The sequence below is a fragment of the Camarhynchus parvulus genome, unplaced genomic scaffold, assembly GCF_901933205.1.
Source record: "Camarhynchus parvulus unplaced genomic scaffold, STF_HiC, whole genome shotgun sequence".
In the NCBI taxonomy this organism is placed as follows: Eukaryota; Metazoa; Chordata; class Aves; order Passeriformes; family Thraupidae; genus Camarhynchus; species Camarhynchus parvulus.
In genome coordinates, this window is record NW_022148688.1 from 1 (window position 1) to 18,242 (window position 18,242).

Here is an 18,242-nt window from a genome sequence, read left to right on the forward strand (position 1 = left end):
CAAAAATCCCCCAAAATCTCCCAAAAAATCCCCCAAAAATCCCCCCAAAAATCCCCCCCAATCCCCCCAAAAATCCCCAAAAAATTCCCCCCAAAATCCCCCCAAACCCCCCCACCAACCCAAATCTGACCCTAAATCCCCCAAAATCCCCCCCAAACCCCCCTGGGACCCCCAAAATCCCGCGAAAACCCCAAATCCCCCAAATCTGACCCTAAATCCCCCAAAATCTCCCCCAAATCCCTTTGGGACCCCCCAGGACCCCTCAAAATCCCCCCAAATCTGACCCTAAATCCCCCCAAATTCCTCTAGGAGTGCCCCAAAACCTTCCCAGGACCCCCCCAAATGCCCCCAAATCCCCCTGGGACCCCCCAAATCCCCCCAAACCCCCTAACCCAAATCTGACCCTAAATCCCCCAAAATCCCCCCAAATCCCTCTGGGACCCCCCAAAACCTCCCCAAATCCCTCTGGGACCCCCAAAACCCCCCCAGATCCCCCCAAATCCGGTGCCAAATCCCCCAAAATTCCCCCAGACCCCTCTGGGACCCCAAACCCCGGACCCCCAAATCCCCCAAACCCCCCCAAATTCCCTCCAAATCTGACCCGAAATCCCCCCGAATCCCCCCCAAATCCCCCCGGGACCCCCCCAGACCCCCCCAGACCCCCCCGGACCCCCCCGGACCCCCCAATCCGCTCCCCCCAGATTTCGAGCCCTCCTCGAGCACGGAGAAGAAGAGGACGGTCTATCAGATGGCGCTCAGTGCGTGCCTGGGGGGCTGGGGGGGTCCCGGGGGGATTTGGGGGGTCCTGGGGGGGTCCTGGAGGGATTTGAGGGGGATTTGGGGGGATTTAGGGCGCATTTGGGGGGATTTGGGGAGTCCCAAAGGGATTTGGGGAGATTTAGGACGGGATTTGGGGGATTTTTGGGGGTCCCGGGGGTTTGGGGGTCTGGGGGGTTCTTGGGGAATTTGGGGGGTCTTAGGGGGGGTCCGGGGGATTTTGGGGTCCCAGAGATTTGGGGGGATTTTTGGGGGTCCCAGAGGGATTTGGGGGGGTCTTGGGGGGGTCCCAGAGAAATGTGGGGGGTTCTGGGGGTGATCAGGGGGATTTGGGGGGTCCTGGGGGGTCCTTGGGGGGTCCCAGAGGGATTTGGGGGGATTTTGGGGGATTTAGGGTCAGATTTGGGGGGATTTGGGGGGTCCCAGGGGGATTTGGGGGGTCCTTTGGGGGTCCTGAGGGATTTGGGGGACTCCTAGAGGAATTTCGGGGGATTTGGGGGATTTGGGGAGGTTTTGGGGGTCCTGGGTCCCAAAGGGATTTGGGGGATTTTGGGGGTCCCAAAATGTGGGGAGGGCGCAGATTTGGGGGTCTGGGGGGTCCTGGGGGTCCTAGGGGTTTTGGGGGAGGTTGCCGATTTAGGGGATTTGGGGGAATTTGGGGTCCGGGGGATTTGGGGGGTTTTGAGGGGTCCCAGGGGATTTCAGGGGCATTTGGGGGGTCCTGGGGGTTTTGGGGGTCCCAGAGGGATTTGAGGGGGTCTTGGGGGGGGGTCCCAGAATTTGGGGGGGGATTGAGGGGGGGGTTTGGGGGGGCTTTGGAGGGTCTTTAGGGGGATTTGGGAGGGTCCCAAAGGACGGATTTGGGGGTCCCATTTGTTTGGGGGATTTTTGGGGGTCCCAGAGGGATTTGGGGGGTCCCAGGGGGGTCCTGGGGGGTTTGGGGGGTCCCAGGGGAATTTGGGGGTTCTGGGGAGGTTTTGGGGGCCTTGGGGGTCCCAGAGGGATTTGGGGGGTTTTGGGGGGTTCTGAGGGGAATTTGGGGGGTCTAGAGGGATTTCAGGGGGATTTGGGGGTCCCTGGGGGATTTGGGGGATCCCAGGGGGATTTGGGGGGTCCTGGGGGGTTTGGGGATTTGGGGAGATTTGGGGGTTGGGGGTTTGGGCGGTTTTGGGGGGTCCCAGGGGTTGTCCTGGGGGTTTTGGGGGGAGGTTTAGGGGTCTTGGGGGAATTTGGGGGGTCTAGGGGATTTTGGGGATTTTGGGGGTCCTGGGGGTTTGGGGGTCCCAGGGGGATTTGGGGGTCCATGGGGGGGTTTTGGGGAGATTTGGGGGGTCCTGGGGGGGTTTGGGGGGTCCTGGGGGAATTTAGGGGGAATTTGGGGGGGGTCTAGAGGGGATTTGGGGAGATTTGGGGGGTCCTGGGGGGGTCTTGGGGGGTTTTGGGCGGATTTGGGAGATCCCGAGGGGTCCTGGGGGGTTTTAGGGGGGATTTGGGGGGTCCTGGGGGGGATTTTGGGGAGTCCCACGGATTTTTGGGGGGATTTCGGGGGGATTTGGGACCGAGACCCCTCCCCAAATTCCCCCAGGACAAACTGGGCGAGATTTGGGGGGTTTAAGGGGAATTTTGGGGAATTTTTGGGGGATTTTTGGGAGATTTTTGGGGGCAATTTTGGGGTGATTTGGGGGGATTTTGGGGGATTTTTAGGGGATTTTTGGGGATTTGGGACCGAGACCCCTCCCCAAATTCCCCCTTCCACCCAGACAAACGGGACGAGATTTTGGGGGATTTAAAGGGAATTTTGGGGGATTTTTTCAGGAATTTTTGAGGGGATTTTGGGGGGATTTTTTGGGGTGAATTTGGGGGGATTTTGGACCGAGACCCCTCCCCAAATTCCCCCTTCCACCCAGACAAACTGGACGAGATTTTGGGGGATTTAAGAGGAATTTTGGGGGGAATTTTTGCAGGATTTTTGGGGAACTTATGGGGGATTTTTGGGGGGGATTTTGGGGGGATTTAAAGGGAATTTTGGGGGATTTTTTCAGGAATTTTTGAGGGGATTTTGGGGGTATTTTTTGGGGTGAATTTGGGGGGATTTGGGACCGAGACCCCTCCCCAAATTCCCCCTCCCCCCCCCCCCAGACAAACTGGACGAGATTTTGGCCGCGGCCCAGCAGAGCATCAGCGCGGGGGAGGGGCCGGGGGCGCCCCTGGGACCCCCCCTGGGCAAGGGGGGGCGCCCCAAAGGCTTCTTCAGCAGCGAGGTGGGTGGGGGCAAAAATGGGGCAAAATCCGGGAGATTTGGGCAAAAACTGGGGGGGAATTTGGGGGGAAATTCGGGGGAATTTGGGTAAAAATTGGGTGAAAAATGGGCGAAATTTGGGGAAATTTGGGGGGAATTTAGGTGAAAATTGGGGGAAATTTGGGGAAAATCTGGGGGAATTTGGGTAAAAATTGGGTGAAAAGTGAGCGAAATTTGAGTGAAATTTGAGTAAAAATTGGGTGAAAAATGGGCGGAATTTGGGGAAATTTGGGTGGAATTTGGGTAAAAATTGGGGGAATTTGGGTAAAAATTGGGTGAAAAATGGGGGAAATTTGGGGAAATTTGGGAATTTAGGTAAAAGTTGGGTCAAAAATGGGTGAAATTTGAGTGAAATTTGGGTAAAAATTGAGTGAAAAATGGGGGAAATTTGGGGAAAATTTGGGGGAATTTGGGTAAAAAATGGGTGGAAAATGGGGGAAATTTGAGGGAAATTTTGGGGAATTTGGGTAAAAAATGGGTGGAAAATGGGGGAAATTTGAGGGAAATTTGGGTAAAAATTGGGTGAAATTTGAGTGAAATTTGGGGGAAAACTCAGGTGAAATTTGGGTAAAAATCGGGTGAAAAATGGGTGAAATTTGGGGGGAATTTGAGTAAAAAGTGGGTGAAAAATTGGGTGAAAGATGGGGAAATTTGGGGGAAATTTTGGGGAATTTGGGTAAAAATCAGGTGAAAAATGGGGGAAATTTGGGGGAAATTTGGGAGAAATTCGGGGGAATTTGGGTAAAAATTGGGTGAAAAATGGGGGAAATTTGGGGAAATTTGGGCAAAATTTGGGGAAAATTGGGGGGAATTTGGGTAAAAATTGGGTGAAAAATTGGGTGAAAGATGGGGAAATTTGGGGGAAATTCAGGGGAATTTGGGTAAAAGTTGGGTGAAAAATGGGTGAAATTTGGGGGAATTTGGGTAAAAATCAGGTGAAAAATGGGGGAAATTTTGGGGAATTTGGGTAAAAAATGGGTGAAATCTGAGTGACATTTGGGTGAAAAATGGGTGAAATATGAGTGAAATTTGAGTGAAATTTGGGTAAAAATTGGGTGAAAATGGGTGAAATTTGGGGGGGATTTGGATGAAAAATGGGCAAAATTTAAGTGAAGTTTGGGGACAATTCGGGGAGAATTTGGGTAAAAATTGGGTGAAAAATGGTCGAAATTTGGGTGAAAATGGGGAAAATTTGGGGGAATTTGGGTAAAAATTGGGTGAAAAATGGGGAAATTTGGGGGAATTTGGGTAAAAATTGGGTGGAAAATGGGGGAAATTTGGGGAAAATTTGGGGGAATTTGAGTAAAAATTGGGTGAAAAATGGGGGAAATTTGGGGGAATTTGGGTAAAAATGGGTGAAAAATGGGTGAAATTTGGGGAAAATTTGGGAAATTTGGGTAAAAATTGGTGAAAAATGGGGGAAATTTGGGGGAAATTTTGGGGGAATTTGGGTAAAAATTGGGTGAAAAATGGGGAAATTTGGGGAAAATTTGGGGAAAATTGGGGAATAGAAAAATGGGTGAAAAATGGGGGAAATTTGGGGAAAATTTGGGGGAATTTGAGTAAAAATTGGGTGAAAAATGGGCAGAATTTGGGGAAATTTGGGTGGAATTTAGGTAAAAATTGGGGAAATTTGGGGGAATTTGGGTAAAAATTGGGTGAAAAATGGGCGAAATTTGGGTGAAAATTGGGGAAAATTCAGGTGAAATTTAGGGAAAAAATTGGGGAAATTTGGGGAAAATTTGGGGAATTTGGGTAAAAAATTGGGGAAAACTGGGGAATTTGGGGAAATATGGGTGAAAATGGGGGAAATTTGGGGAAATTTGGGTAAAAATTGGGTGAAAAATGAGCGAAATTTGAGTGAAAATTGGGGAAAATTCAGGTGAAATTTGGGTAAAAATCGGGTGAAAAATGGGGGAAATTTGGGAGAATTTGGGTAAAAATTGGGTGAAAAATGGGGGAAATTTGAGTGAAATTTGGGTGAAAAATGGGCAAAATTTGAGTGAAATTTGCAGAAAATTCAGGGAGAATTTGGGTAAAAATTGGGTGAAAAATGGGTGAAATTTGAGTGAAAGTTGTGTGAAAAATGAGGGAAATTTAGGTAAAAGTTGGGTGAAAAATGGGGGAAATTTGGGGGAATTTGGGTAAAAAATGGGCGAAATTTTAATGACTTTTGGGGGAAATTCGGGGGAATTTGGATAAAAGTTGTGTGAAAAATGGGCAAAATTTGGGGGAATTCAGGTAAAAATTGGGTGGAAAATGGGGAAATTTGAGTGAAATTTGGGGGGAATTTGGGTAAAAATTGGGTGGAAAATGGGGGAAATTTGAGTGAAATTTGGGGGAAATTTGGGGGAATTTCGGTAAAAATCGGGTGAAATTTGGGGAAATTCAGGTGAAATTTGAGTGAAATTTCAGTGAAATTCGGTGAAAAGTGGGGAAAGTTCAGGGGAATTTTGGGAAAATTTGGTGAAATTCAGGTGAAATTTGGGGAAAATTTGGCTAAAATTCCAGGAAAATTGAGTGAAATTCAGGTGAAATTTGGGAAAATTTCAGGTAAAACTCTGGGGAAATTTGGTGAAAATTCAGGTGAAATTCAGGAGAAATTTGGGTGAAATTAGGGAAAATTTCAGGTAAAATGCTGGGAAAATTTGAGGAAAATTCAGGTGAAATTTGAGTAAAATTCGGTGAAAAGTGGGGAAATTCAGGTGAAATTTGGGTGAAATTCCAGTAAAATTCAGGTGAAATTCGGGTGAAATTCGAGTGAAATTCAGGCGAAATTCAGGCAAAATTCGGGTGAAATTCGGGTGAAATTTGGGGGAAATTTGGGTGAAATTCCAGTGAAATTCAGGTGAAATTTGGGCAAAATTCTGGTGAAATTCAGGCGAACTTCAGGTGAATTTCTGGTAAATTCCGGGTGAATTTCCGGTAAAATTCAGGTGAAATTCAGGCGAAATTCGGGTGAAATTTGGGTGAAATTCGAGTGTAATTTGGGTAAAATGTGGTGAAATTTGAGTGAAATTCCACCAAACTTTGGATGAAATTCAAGCGAAATTTGGGTAAAATTCCGGTAAAATTCAGGCGAAATTTGGGTGAAATTCAGGCAAAATTCAGGTGAAATTTGGGTGAAATTCAGGTGAAATTTGGGAGAAATTCCGGTAAAATTTGGGTAAAATTCAGGTGAAATTCGGGAGAAATTCAGGTAAAATTTGGATGAAATTCAGGCGAAATTCAGGTGAAATTCCGGTGAAGTTTGTGTAAAATTTGGGTGAAATTCAGGCGAAATTCGGGGAAAATTCCAGTAAAATTCAGGTGAACTTCTGGTAAAATCCGGGTGAATTTCCAGTAAAATTGGGGTGAATTTCCAGTAAAATTGGGGTGAATTTCCGGTAAAATTCTGGTGAAATTCAGGCGAAATTCGGGTGAAATTTGGGTGAAATTCGAGTGCAATTTGGGTAAAATGTGGTGAAATTTGAGTGAAATTCCACCAAACTTTGGATGAAATTCAAGCGAAATTTGGGTAAAATTTGGGTGAAATTCAGGCGAAATTCGGGGAAAATTCCAGTAAAATTCAGGCGAAATTTGGGCGAAATCCGGGTGAATTTCCGCTGAAATCCGGGTGAATTTCCGGTAAAATTTGGGTGAAATTCCGATAAAATCCGGGTGAATTTCCGGTAAAACTGGGGTGAATTTCTGGTAAAATTTGGGTGAAATTCAGGCGAAATTCAGGTGAAATTCGGGTGAATTTCCGGTAAAATCCGGGTGAATTTCTGATAAAATCCGGGTGAATTTTCAGTGAAACTGGGGTGAATTTCTGGTAAAATTCAGGTGATTTAATAAAATTCATTGGTAAAATTGTGAAATCGGGTATTGTAAAATTTATTCGGTAAAATTAGTGAAATTCGATAAAATGGTGAATTCAGTAAAATTCGGGTAATTTCTGGTAATTTGGGTGAAATTTGGGTATTCAATAAAATTGTGGTTGTAAATGTGAATAATGCGTGAAATTTGGGTAAAATTGGTGAATTTGGAAACCAAATTGGTAATGCGAAATTGGGTGAAATTTGGGAAAAAATTCGGGGAAAATGCAGGTGAAATTCCGGTAAAATTTGGGTGAAATTCAGGCGAAATTCAGGTGAAATTCAGGTAAAATGTGGGGAAATTCAAGCTAAATTTGGGAAAAAGTTTGGGTAAAATTCCAGTAAAATTTGGGTAAAATTCAGGCGAAATTCTGGTGAAATTCTGGTGAAGTTTGGGTAAAATTTGGGTGAAATCCAGGTGAAATTCGGGGAAAATTCCAGTAAAACTCAGGAGAAATTCCGGCAAAATTCGGGCAAAATTCAAGTAAAATTCAGGCGAAATTTGGGCGAAATCCGGGTGAATTTCCGGTAAAATTCAGGCGAAATTCAGGCGAAATTTGGGCAAAATTCGGGCGAAATTCAGGCGAAATTCAGGCGAAATTTGGGCGAAATTCAGGTGAAATTCAGGTGAAATTCAGGTGAAATTTGGGTGAAATTCCAGTAAAATTTGGATGAAATTCAGGTGAAATTCAGGCGAAATTTGGGTGAAATTTGGGTGAAATTCAGGCGAAATTCGGGGAAAATTCCAGTAAAATTCAGGTGAAATTCCGGCAAAATTCGGGCAAAATTCAAGTAAAATTCAGGCGAAATTTGGGCGAAATCCGGGTGAATTTCTGGTAAAATCCGGGTGAATTTCCGGAAATTTGGGTGAAATTTGGGGGAATTTCCAGTGAAATCCGGGTGAAATTCCGATAAAATCCGGGTGAATTTCCAGTGAAATTCGGGTGAAATTCTGGTAAAATCCGGGTGAATTTCTGGTAAAATTCAGGCGAAATTCGGGTGAAATTTGGGTAAAATGTGAAATTTGGGTAAAATGTGGTGAAATTTGAGTGAAATTCCACCAAACTTTGGATGAAATTCAAGCGAAATTTGGGAAAAAATTCGGGGAAAATTCTGGTAAAATTCCGGTAAAATTTGGGTGAAATTCAGGCGAAATTTGGGCGAAATTTGGGTGAAATTCAGGCGAAATTTGGGTGAAATTCAGGTGAAATTCAGGTGAAATTCGGGTGAAATTCAGGCTAAATTCAGGTGAAATTTGGGTGAAATTCCAGTAAAATTCAGGTGAAATTCAGGTGAAATTCGGGCCAAATTCAGGTGAAGTTTGGGTGAAATTTGGGTGAAATTCAGGCCAAAATCGGAGAAAATTCCGGTAAAATTCAGGTAAAATTCAGGTGATATTCAGGCGAAATTCGGGTAAAATTTGGGTGAAATTCTGGTGAAATTTGGAAAAAAATTCGGGTAAAATTCTGGTAAAATTCGGGTAAAATTTGTTGAAATTCAGGTGAAATTTGGATGAAATTCAGGCGAAATTCAGGTGAAATTCGGGGAAAATTCTAGAAAAATTCAGGCAAAATTTGGGTGAAATTTGGGTAAAATCCGGGTGAATTTCGGTGAATTTCCAGTAAAATCCGGGTGAATTTCGGTAAAATTCGGGTGAAATTTGTAAATGTAATAAAGTGGGTGTAAATTTTATAAGCGGGCCACGATGGCAAGGGGGAGGGGTTCACACCATTGGGAAAATTCCAGGCCTGGGGAATTCAGGGCCTTCGGGCAGGTGAATTCACGGGCGTTTAGAATTCGGACTTGGGTGAAATTCGGGAAATTTGGGAGAAAGCCGTGAGCTCGCTCGATTCCGTTTGATGTTCTTCGGGCCATTCGGGGGCCTTTCTACTTTGGAATTCGGGCGTTTGCAGAATTCGGGGCGTTCCGGGGAATTCTGGGGAATTTCGGGACCGCGTTGGTGAATTTCCGGGGTTTCCGGGGCGTTTGGGGAATTTCGGCCAGTTTGGGGAATTTCGGGCATTCGGGGTGATTTGGGGAATTCCGAACACTTTGGGGCGGGGGTTCGGGCGTTCAAGTTCAGACTTCGGGGACATTTGGGAATACCGGGGCATTGGGGTGAATTTCGGCGGAAACCGGCCTTAATTTCCGGCCAATTCGGAGTTTGGGAATTCGGGATCGGGGGAATTCAGTGAATTCCAGGGGAGTTCGGGGAACATCCAGGGCCATTTGAAATTTGGGAATTTCGGAGCCTGAATTCCGAGCCGGCATTTGCCGTTGAGGCCCATTCTCGGGCCGTTCGGGGCCGTTACACTTCAGGGCCTTCGGGCCGTGTTGGAATTCCGCATTCCGGCCGTTGTTCCGGCCCTTTGGGGAATTTGGGGGCCTTCGGCCGTTGGAATTCGGGGCGTTTGGGGCCGTTTCGGGCGTTCCCGGCGTTCAAGCCGTTCGGGGTTCCAATTTCCGGGCGCGTTTCGCGCGTTCAAGTGCCGTCGGGCCATTTGGGAATTTCGGGGCCGTTTGGGGAATTTCGGGGCCATTCGGGGCCGTTTGGGGAATTTCGGGGCCGTTGGGGAACTTCCGCATTCAGACGTTGGGGGAATTCTCGGGGCCGTTTAGGGCCGTTGGCCGTTCCAGGGGCGTTAAGGGGCGTTCACTTGAAATTTCGGGGCCGTTTTGGGGAATTTCGGGCCGTTCGGGCCTTTTGGGGCGGAATTCGGGGCCGTTTGGGGGAATTTCGGGCCGTTTGGGGAATTTCGGGCCGTTGGGGAATTTCGGCCATTCGCGCGTTTGGGAATGTTCCGGGGCCATTGCGGCCGTTGGGGCCATTCAGGGCCTTCAGGGGCGCTTGGGGAATTCAGGGCCGTTCGGGGCCGTTGGGGAATTTCGGGCGTTTGGAGGGGAATTCCGGGGCGTTTGGGGAATTTCGAAGCCATTCGGGGCCGTTTGGGGCGTTTGGGATTTCGGGAATTCGGGGCCTTTGGGGCCGTTTGGGAATTCGGGGCCGTTCGGGGCCGTTCGGGGCCGTTCAGGGCCATTTGGGGAATTTCGGGGCCGTTTGGGGAATTTCGGGGCCATTCGGGGCCGTTTGGGGAATTTCGGGGCCGTTCGGGGCCGTTCGGGGCCGTTCAGGGCCTTCGGGGCCGTTTGGGGAATTTCGGGGCCATTCGGGGCCGTTTGGGGAATTTCGGGGCCGTTTGGGGAATTTCGGGGCCGTTTGGGGGAATTTCCCGTTAGGGGAATTCGCGTTGGGCGTTTGGGCGTTGGGGCCGTTCGGACGTTGGTTTCGGTGATTTTGGGATTTTTTTTTTGGGTTTCTTTTGCCGGTTTCGGGTGGGAGTTTGATTTTAATTAATTGTTAATATTTTAATTAATTGTTAATGATTAAGGAATAAGGAATAATTGAGTGATAATAACGAATAATTCTGATTAATTCTAATTAATCATTTTAATAATTGTTAATAATTCTAATTACTTCTCAATAGTTAAGTAATAATAAATACTAGACTACTATGAATTAATAATTCTAATTATTACTAATACTTTTAATAACTATTAGTAATTTTAATTCTCAATAATTAAGTCATGAGGAATCATTGAGTACCATTAATAATCAATTAATATTTCTAATTAATAATTGTAATTATAATTTTAATAATTGTAATTAATTATAATTACTATTTTTAATAATTATTAATATTTTAATTAATTCTTAATCATTAATATTAAGGAATGCTTGAGTGATAATAATTAGTAATCCTAATTAATTATAATTAATACTTATAATAATTCTTAATAATGTTAATTACTTTTTAATAATTAAGTGTTAAGCAATATTTGAGTACTATTAATAATAATTCTAACGATTATAATAAATAATTTTAATAATTATTAATAATTCTAATTCTCAACAATAAAGTAATAAGGAATACTCGAGTAATAATAATTAATAATTTTAGTTAATTATACTTAATAATTTTAATAATTCTTAATAATTCTAATTCTCAATAATACTCGAATACTATTAATAATAATTCTAACTACTACTAATAATTGTAATAATTATTAATTTTAATTATCAATAATTCAGTAATAAGGAATTCTCGACTACTATTAATAATTAATAATTCTAATTAATATAATAATAATTCTAATCATTATTAATATTTTAATAAATTCTCAATAATTAAGCAATAAGGAATAATAGACTAATAACAATTGAGTCATAATAATGAATAATTCTAATTAATTCTCAACAATTAACTGATAACTGACACCTGAGTACCATTAACAATTAATTAATATTTCTAATTAATAATTAATATTTCTAATGAATCATTGTAATTAATAACTCTAATAACTGTTAACCATTCTAATCAATTCTCAGTCGTTAACAAGGGATACTTGAGCGTTATTAATAAGGCATGGGTAATTAATTATGAATTAATTATTAATTAATTATTAATTAATCATTAATTAATCATTGATTAATTATTAACAAGGGATAGTTGAGCGTTATTAATAAGGAATGGGTAATTAATTATTAATGAATTATTAATGAATTATTAATGAATTATTAATGAATTATTAATGAATTAATTATTAATGAATTATTAATGAACTAATAACGATGCATTCCGCCCCGCAGGCGCCCCCGAGGAGGAGAAGCCGTACCTGGCGCCCCCCCCGGGCCGCTTCAGCCGCAGCCTCTCGGTGCCGGGCTCGGACGAGATCCCCCCTCCCCCCACCACGTCCCCGCCCGAGCCCCCCTACACCGCCCCTCCCCCCCCCAGCCCCCGCCACGCCCCGCCGGGGGGAGGGGCCTCGCTTGGGGGCGGGGCGCCCTGGCGCCTGTACAACCTGGGCGGTGGGGGCGGGGCTCGGGGCGGCGGGGGCGGGGCGGGGCTGGGGGGCGGCCCCCCCAAACCGCTGCGGCGCAAGGGGCCGCTGGTGAAGCAAACCAAGGTGGAGGGGGAGGGGCAGGGCGGAGGGGGAGGGGCGGCGCCGGGCGGGTTGGTGGGCGTGGCCGGGGGAGGGGACAAGAGCTCGATCGCCATCCCCACGATCGTGGTCAAAGCGCCCTCGACCTCCAGCTCGGGCCGCTCCAGCCGCGGCAGCAGCGTGGAGGCCGAGGGGGGGGGGAGGGGGGGGGAGGGGCGGAGCCTCGGCCACACCCGACGGACCCTCGGGGGTGGGGGGAGGGGCGGCCCCGCCCCCTCCCATGGCCCCTCCCCCCTCGCAGGGTTTGGATTTCACCTCCCAGTTCGGGGCGGCGCTGGTGGGGGCGGGGCGCAGGGAGTGGGGGGCGGGGCGCCGCTCCGCGCTCTTCCTCAGCACCGAGGAGGATGACGAGGGCGGCGGGGGAGGGGCGGCTGCTCCGGGAGGGGGAGGGGCGGGCTTGGGCCCTCCCCCCGCCCAGCCGCGCTTACGTCACTCCAAAAGCATCGACGAGGGGATGTTCGCGGCCGCGGGGGGAGGGGCGGGGGCGGAGCCTTTCCCCGCCCCCACCCGCGGCTACCGAGGGGGAGGGGCCCGAGGAGGGGGTGGGGGGAGGGGCAGCGCATTCAGCAGCGTAGCGGGGGGAGGGGCCATGGGAGGCGCGGCCCCTCCCCCTCTGCACCCGGGGGCGGCGCCGGTTCACCCCGGTTTATCCCCGGTCCATCCCAGTTTATCTCCGGTCCATCCCAGTTTATCTCCGGTCCATCCCAGTATGAGCCCGGTGCATCCCAGTATGAGCCCGGTGCATCCCAGTATGAGCCCGGTCCATCCCAGTTTGTCCCCGGTCCATCCCAGTTTGTCCCCGGTCCATCCCGGTTTAAGCCCCGCCCGCGCCCCTCCCCCGCCCGGCTCCTGCCGCGTCCTCCCCCCCGCCGCCCCCTCCCCTTTCCCCCTGGGGGCGGGGCTCCACGGGGGCCTCCCCCACCCCATGCACGCCCCTCCCCCCGCCGCCGCCGCCCCTTCCCCCCTCCACCACCACCACCACCACCCCGCTTTGGGCGCCTCCATCTCCATGGCGGGGGGCGGGGCTCGCTCCCTCCCCCTTTTGGGCGGGGTCTCCCCCTCCTCCTCCTCCCTGCACCTCTCCGGGGGCCCCCCCACCTTACCCAAGGCGCCCCCTCCCCAAAAACTCCCCGCCCCCCCCCCCGGCAGCCCCTCCCGCCGCCTCGAGCCCCTCTGGGGTGGGGGAGGGGGAGGGGGCGGTGCCGCCGAGGGTCGCGTGCGCTTCTCCGACGGCGGGGGCGGGGTCTCCGCTGGAGGGGGCGGGGTCTCCGCTGGAGGGGGCGGGTCCCCCCTGCTCTCCCTTCCCCCCCCCGCCCCCTCGGTGGACGCGGACGAGGAGCTGCTGCTGGCCGAGCCCCTCCCCCCGCCCCTGGAATTCGCCAACAGCTTCGAGGCCCCGCCCCTCCCGCGCGCCGGCGGAGCCCCGCCCACCGCGCATCAGGACGGAGCCCCTCCCCCGCCCGCCCCTCCCCCCCCCACCGTGGTGGGGGGTGGGGGAGGTGGGGGAGGGGACTCGGCCACCTCCAGCCTGACCTCGTACGACAGCGAGGTGGCCACGCTGACGCAGGGCGGGGCAGGGGGCGGGGCCACGCACGACCCCCGCAGGGGGCCCGGGGGAGGGGCCGGGGGCGGGGCGATGATTCTGGGCGGGGCTCCCGCCGAAGGGGGCGTGGCGGAGGCGGTGACGGACTCGGGCATCGAGGAGCCCGACAGCCGCAGCAGCAGCGACCACCCGCCCGAGATGGGGGAGGGGCTGGACGGGGGCGTGGCGCTGGGGGAGGGGCGGCGGGCGGGGGGGAGGGGCAGGGTGGTGCTGAGGGGGGGGAGGGGAGCGCAGGAGTGGGGCGGGGCCGGGGGAGGGGAGGAGGTGGCGCTGCCCCTCCCCCTCCCGCCGGCGCTGGCGCTGCCCCTCCCCCCCCAGCAGGGCCCGCGCGGGGGGATGGGCGCGCCCGGCTGGAGCCGCGCGGGGCTCGAGGGAGGATTCGCGGGCAGGCTCAGGTGAGGGGGCGGGGCCCAGGGGGCGGGGCTTGCGGGACGCCCTGGGAGGGGGGTGTCCGTCACACCTGGGGGGGCGGGGCTTGCGGGACAGCTGGGGGGCGGGGCTTCCATCACACCTGGGGGCGGGGCTTGCGGGACGCCTGGGGGTGTCCGTCACAGGGGGGGGGGGTGACCTGGGGGGCGGGGCTTCCATCACACCTGAGGTGTCTATCACACCTGGGGCTTCCATCGCACCTGGGGGGGCGGGGCTTGCGGGACACCGGGAACGTCCATCACACCTGGGGGGGCGGGGCTTCCATCACACCTGGGGGGGCGGGGCTTGCGGGACACCGGGAACGTCCATCACACCTGGGGGGGCGGGGCTTCCATCACACCTGGGGGCGGAGCTTGCGGGACGCCTGGGGGGCCGTCCGTCACAACTGGGGGGGCGGGGCTTGCGGGACACCTGGGGGCGGGGCTTCCATCACACCTGGGGGCGGGGCTTCCATCACACCTGGGGGCGGGGCTTGCGGGACGCCTGGGGGGTGTCCGTCACAACTGGGGGGCCGGGGCTTGCGGGACACCGGGAACGTCCATCACACCTGGGGGGGCGGGGCTTCCATCACACCTGGGGGGTGTCCGTCACACCTGGGGGCGGGGCTTGCGGGACGCCTGCGGGGGGTGCCCGTCACACCTGGGGGGCGGGGCTGCCATTGCACCTGGGGTGTCCATCACACCTGGGGCTTCCATCACACCTGGGGGCGGGGCTTGCAGAATACCTGGGGTGTCTATTACACCTGGGGGCGGGGCTTGCGGGACACCTGGAACATCCGTCACAACTGGGGGGCGGGGCTTGTGGAACACCTGGAACATCCATCACACCTGGGGGGCGGGGCTTCCATCACTCCTGGGACACCTGGGGGTGTGGCATTCATAATACCTGGGGGCGTGGCTTCCATCACACCTGGGACATCTGTCACACCTGGGGGGGCGGAGCTTCCGTAGCACCTGGGGGAGGGGTGGGGCATCCATCCCTGGGTTACCTGGAGGGGGGTGTGGCATCCATCACACCTGTGGCACACCTGTGACATCCACATTGCCCACCACACCTGGGCACACCTGTGGCATCCACATTGCCCACCACACCTGTGACATCCACATTGCCCACCACACCTGTGACATTCACATTGCCCACCACACCTGGGCACACCTGTGGCCTTCCCATTGCCCACCACACCTGGCGCACCCCTTGCATGGGTGGGGCAGTCACACCCATGGCACACCTGTGGCACACCTGTGGCACACCTGGCACCTGCTGCATGGCCTTGGAGGGGTCATCGCACCCATGGCACACCTGTGGCACACCTGGCACCTGCTGCATGGCCTTGGGGGAGTGTGGCACCACACCTGTGGCACACCTGTGGCACACGTGGCACCTGCTGCATGGATTGGAGGGGTCATCGCACCTGTGGCACACCTGTGACACACCTGGCACCTGCTGCATGGCCTTGGGGGAGTGTGGCACCTGTGGCACACCTATTGCACACCTGTGGCACACCTGTGGTACACCTGTGGCACACCTGGCACCTGCTGCATGGCTTGGGGGGGGGTCATCACACCTGTGGTACACCTGTGACACACCTGTGGGACATGTGGCATTCTGTGCATGGATGGGGTGGTACACCGTGACACACCTGGCACCTGCTGCATGGCCTGGGGGCACCTGTGACACCTGTGTGGCACACCCTGGCACCTGCTGCATGGCTTGGGGGGTGTGGCACCTGGCACACCTGCACACCTGTGGCACACCTGTGACACACCTGGCACCTGCTGCATGGCCTTGGGGGAGTGTGGCACCTGTGACACACCTGTGGCACACCTGTGGCACACCTGTGGCACACCTGGCAGCTGCTGCATGGATTGGGGGGGCACCCATCGTACCTGGCACCTGTGGCACACCTGTGGTACACCTGTGGCACACCTGGCAGCTGCTGCATGGATTGGGGGGGTCACCCATTGTACCTGGCACCTGTTGCACCTGCTGCATGGGCTTGGGGGGATGGCACCTGTGGCACACCTGTGACACACCTGTGACACACCTGTGGCACACCTGTGGCGGCTGTTGCATGGATTGGGGGGGGCACCATCGCACCTGTGGCACACCTGTGGCGGCTGTTGCACGGGCTTGGGGTGGGCGGCACACCTGGCACATCACACCTGGCACACCTGTGTCTATCACACCTGTACCGCACCTCACCTGTGCCACACCTCTCACCTGTATCTCACCTGTAACTCACCTGTATCTCACCTGTACCACACCTCACCTGCTCCACACCTCTCACGTGTACCACCTCACCCGGTTCTCACCTGTATCTCCTGTTCTTACCTGTACCACACCTCTCACCTGTATCTCACCTCTTCTCACCTGTTCTCACCTCACCTGTTCTCACCTGTATCTCACCTGTATCTCTCACCTGTATCTCACCTGTATCTCACCTGTGTCTCACCTGTTATTACCTGTTCCACACCTCTCACCTGTATCTCACCTGTTCTCACCTGTCCACCACACCTCTCACCTGTATCTCACCTGTTCTCACCTGTTCTCACCTCTCACCTGTTCTCACCTGTATCTCACCTGTATCTCACCTGTACCATACTCTCACCTGTATCTCTCACCTGTTCTCACCTGTATCTCTCACCTGTATCACACCTGTATCACACCTGTATCTCACCTGTGTCTCTCACCTGTGTCTCACCTGTGTCTCACCTGTATCTCTCACCTGTATCTCACCTGTATCTCTCACCTGTATCTCACCTGTACCATACCTCTCACCTGTATCTCTCACCTGTATCTCTCACCTGTATCTCTCACCTGTATCACACCTGTATCACACCTGTGTCACCTGTATCTCTCACCTGTTCTCACCTGTATCTCACCTGTATCACACCTGTGTCTCACCTGTATCTCTCACCTGTATCTCTCACCTGTATGTCTCACCTGTATCACACCTGTATCTCACCTGTGTCTCACCTGTATCTCTCACCTGTATGTCTCACCTGTACCTCACCTGTGTCTCACCTCACCCACTTTGGGGGTTGTTTGGGCTGACGGGCAGGGCGTGGGCGTGTCCCCGCCCCCCCCCCCGCCCTAACCCCTCCCCTTTCCCCTCCCCCCCCACAGGCTCACGGACTCCGCCCCTCCCCCCTCCTCCACCACGCCCACCAAGCCCCTCCCCCCAACCTCCGCCCTCTTCCCCCATTGGCCGCCCCCGCCTCCCAAACCCTCGGTGGGCGTGGCCGTGGGCGGAGACCTGGACGTGCGCCCGCCCCTCCGGCGCGCGCCCAGCCCCGCCCCTCCCCCCTCGGAGCGCCGCGGGAGCCCCGCCCCCCGCCCCGCCTCCCTGCCCACCTTACCTGCGGCTCACCTGTACGGAGGAGGAGGAGGAGGAGGAAGCTCCGCCTCTTACCTGGAGCTGCGCTCGCTCTCCCCGCCCCGCGCCGCCGCCTCCATCACCGCCGGCCCCGCCCCTCCCAAACCTTTTGGGGCGAAACCTTTGGCTTTTTGGAGCAAGTTCGACGTGGCGGACTGGCTGGAGTCGCTGAACCTGGGCGAGCACCGCGCGCGCTTCCTGCACAACGAGATCGACGGCACGCACCTGCCCGCGCTCACCAAGGAGGATTACATCGACCTGGGCGTCACCCGCGTCGGGCACCGCATGAACATCGACCGCGCCCTGCGCCTCTTCCTCGAGAGGTGATGGACGCGCACCTGAGCACCTGGAGGGGCGGGGACGTGGGGAGGGGCGGCGCCGGTACCTGCGGGAGGGGAGGGGGTGGGAGGGGGAGGCAGGCAGGTGCCGAGGAGGGACCCTCAGGTGTGAGGGAGACACTCCCAGGTGTGAGGGAGGGACCCTCAGGTGTGAGGGAGACACCCCCAGGTGTGAGGGGGAGACCTTCAGGTACCGAGGAGGGACCCTCAGGTGTGCAGGGAGACACCCCAGGTGTGAGGGAGGGACCATCAGGTGTGAAGGAGACACTCCCAGGTACCGAGGAGGGACCCTCAGGTGTGAAGGAGACATCCCCAGGTGTGAGGGAGGGACCCTCAGGTGTGAGGGAGACACCCCCAGGTGTGAGGGAGGGACCCTCAGGTGTGAGGGAGACACCCCAGGTACCAGGGAGGGACCCTCAGGTGTGAGGGAGGGACCTCCAGGTACCCAGGAGACACTCCCAGGTGTGAGGGGGAGACCTCCAGGTACCAGGGAGGGACCCTCAGGTGTGAGGGAGACATCCCCAGGTGTGAGGGAGGGACCTCCAGGTACTCAGGAGAGACT

General features: G+C 53.3%; 1 protein-coding gene across 1 annotated transcript; it reads left to right on the plus strand.

Moving 5' to 3' along the window:
* Positions 1 to 664: 664 nt before the first annotated feature.
* LOC115917044 (SH3 and multiple ankyrin repeat domains protein 1-like) lies at positions 665 to 17,691 on the plus strand (the record flags this gene model as incomplete). The annotated part of the gene is given in 6 exon segments (XM_030970780.1): positions 665 to 758; positions 2,917 to 3,042; positions 11,582 to 12,065; positions 12,067 to 13,741; positions 13,802 to 13,932; positions 17,093 to 17,691. Coding segments are annotated over 6 exon segments (3,087 nt in total), but the record flags the coding sequence as incomplete, so codon positions are not given.
* Between the last annotated feature and the right edge of the window lie 551 nt (positions 17,692 to 18,242).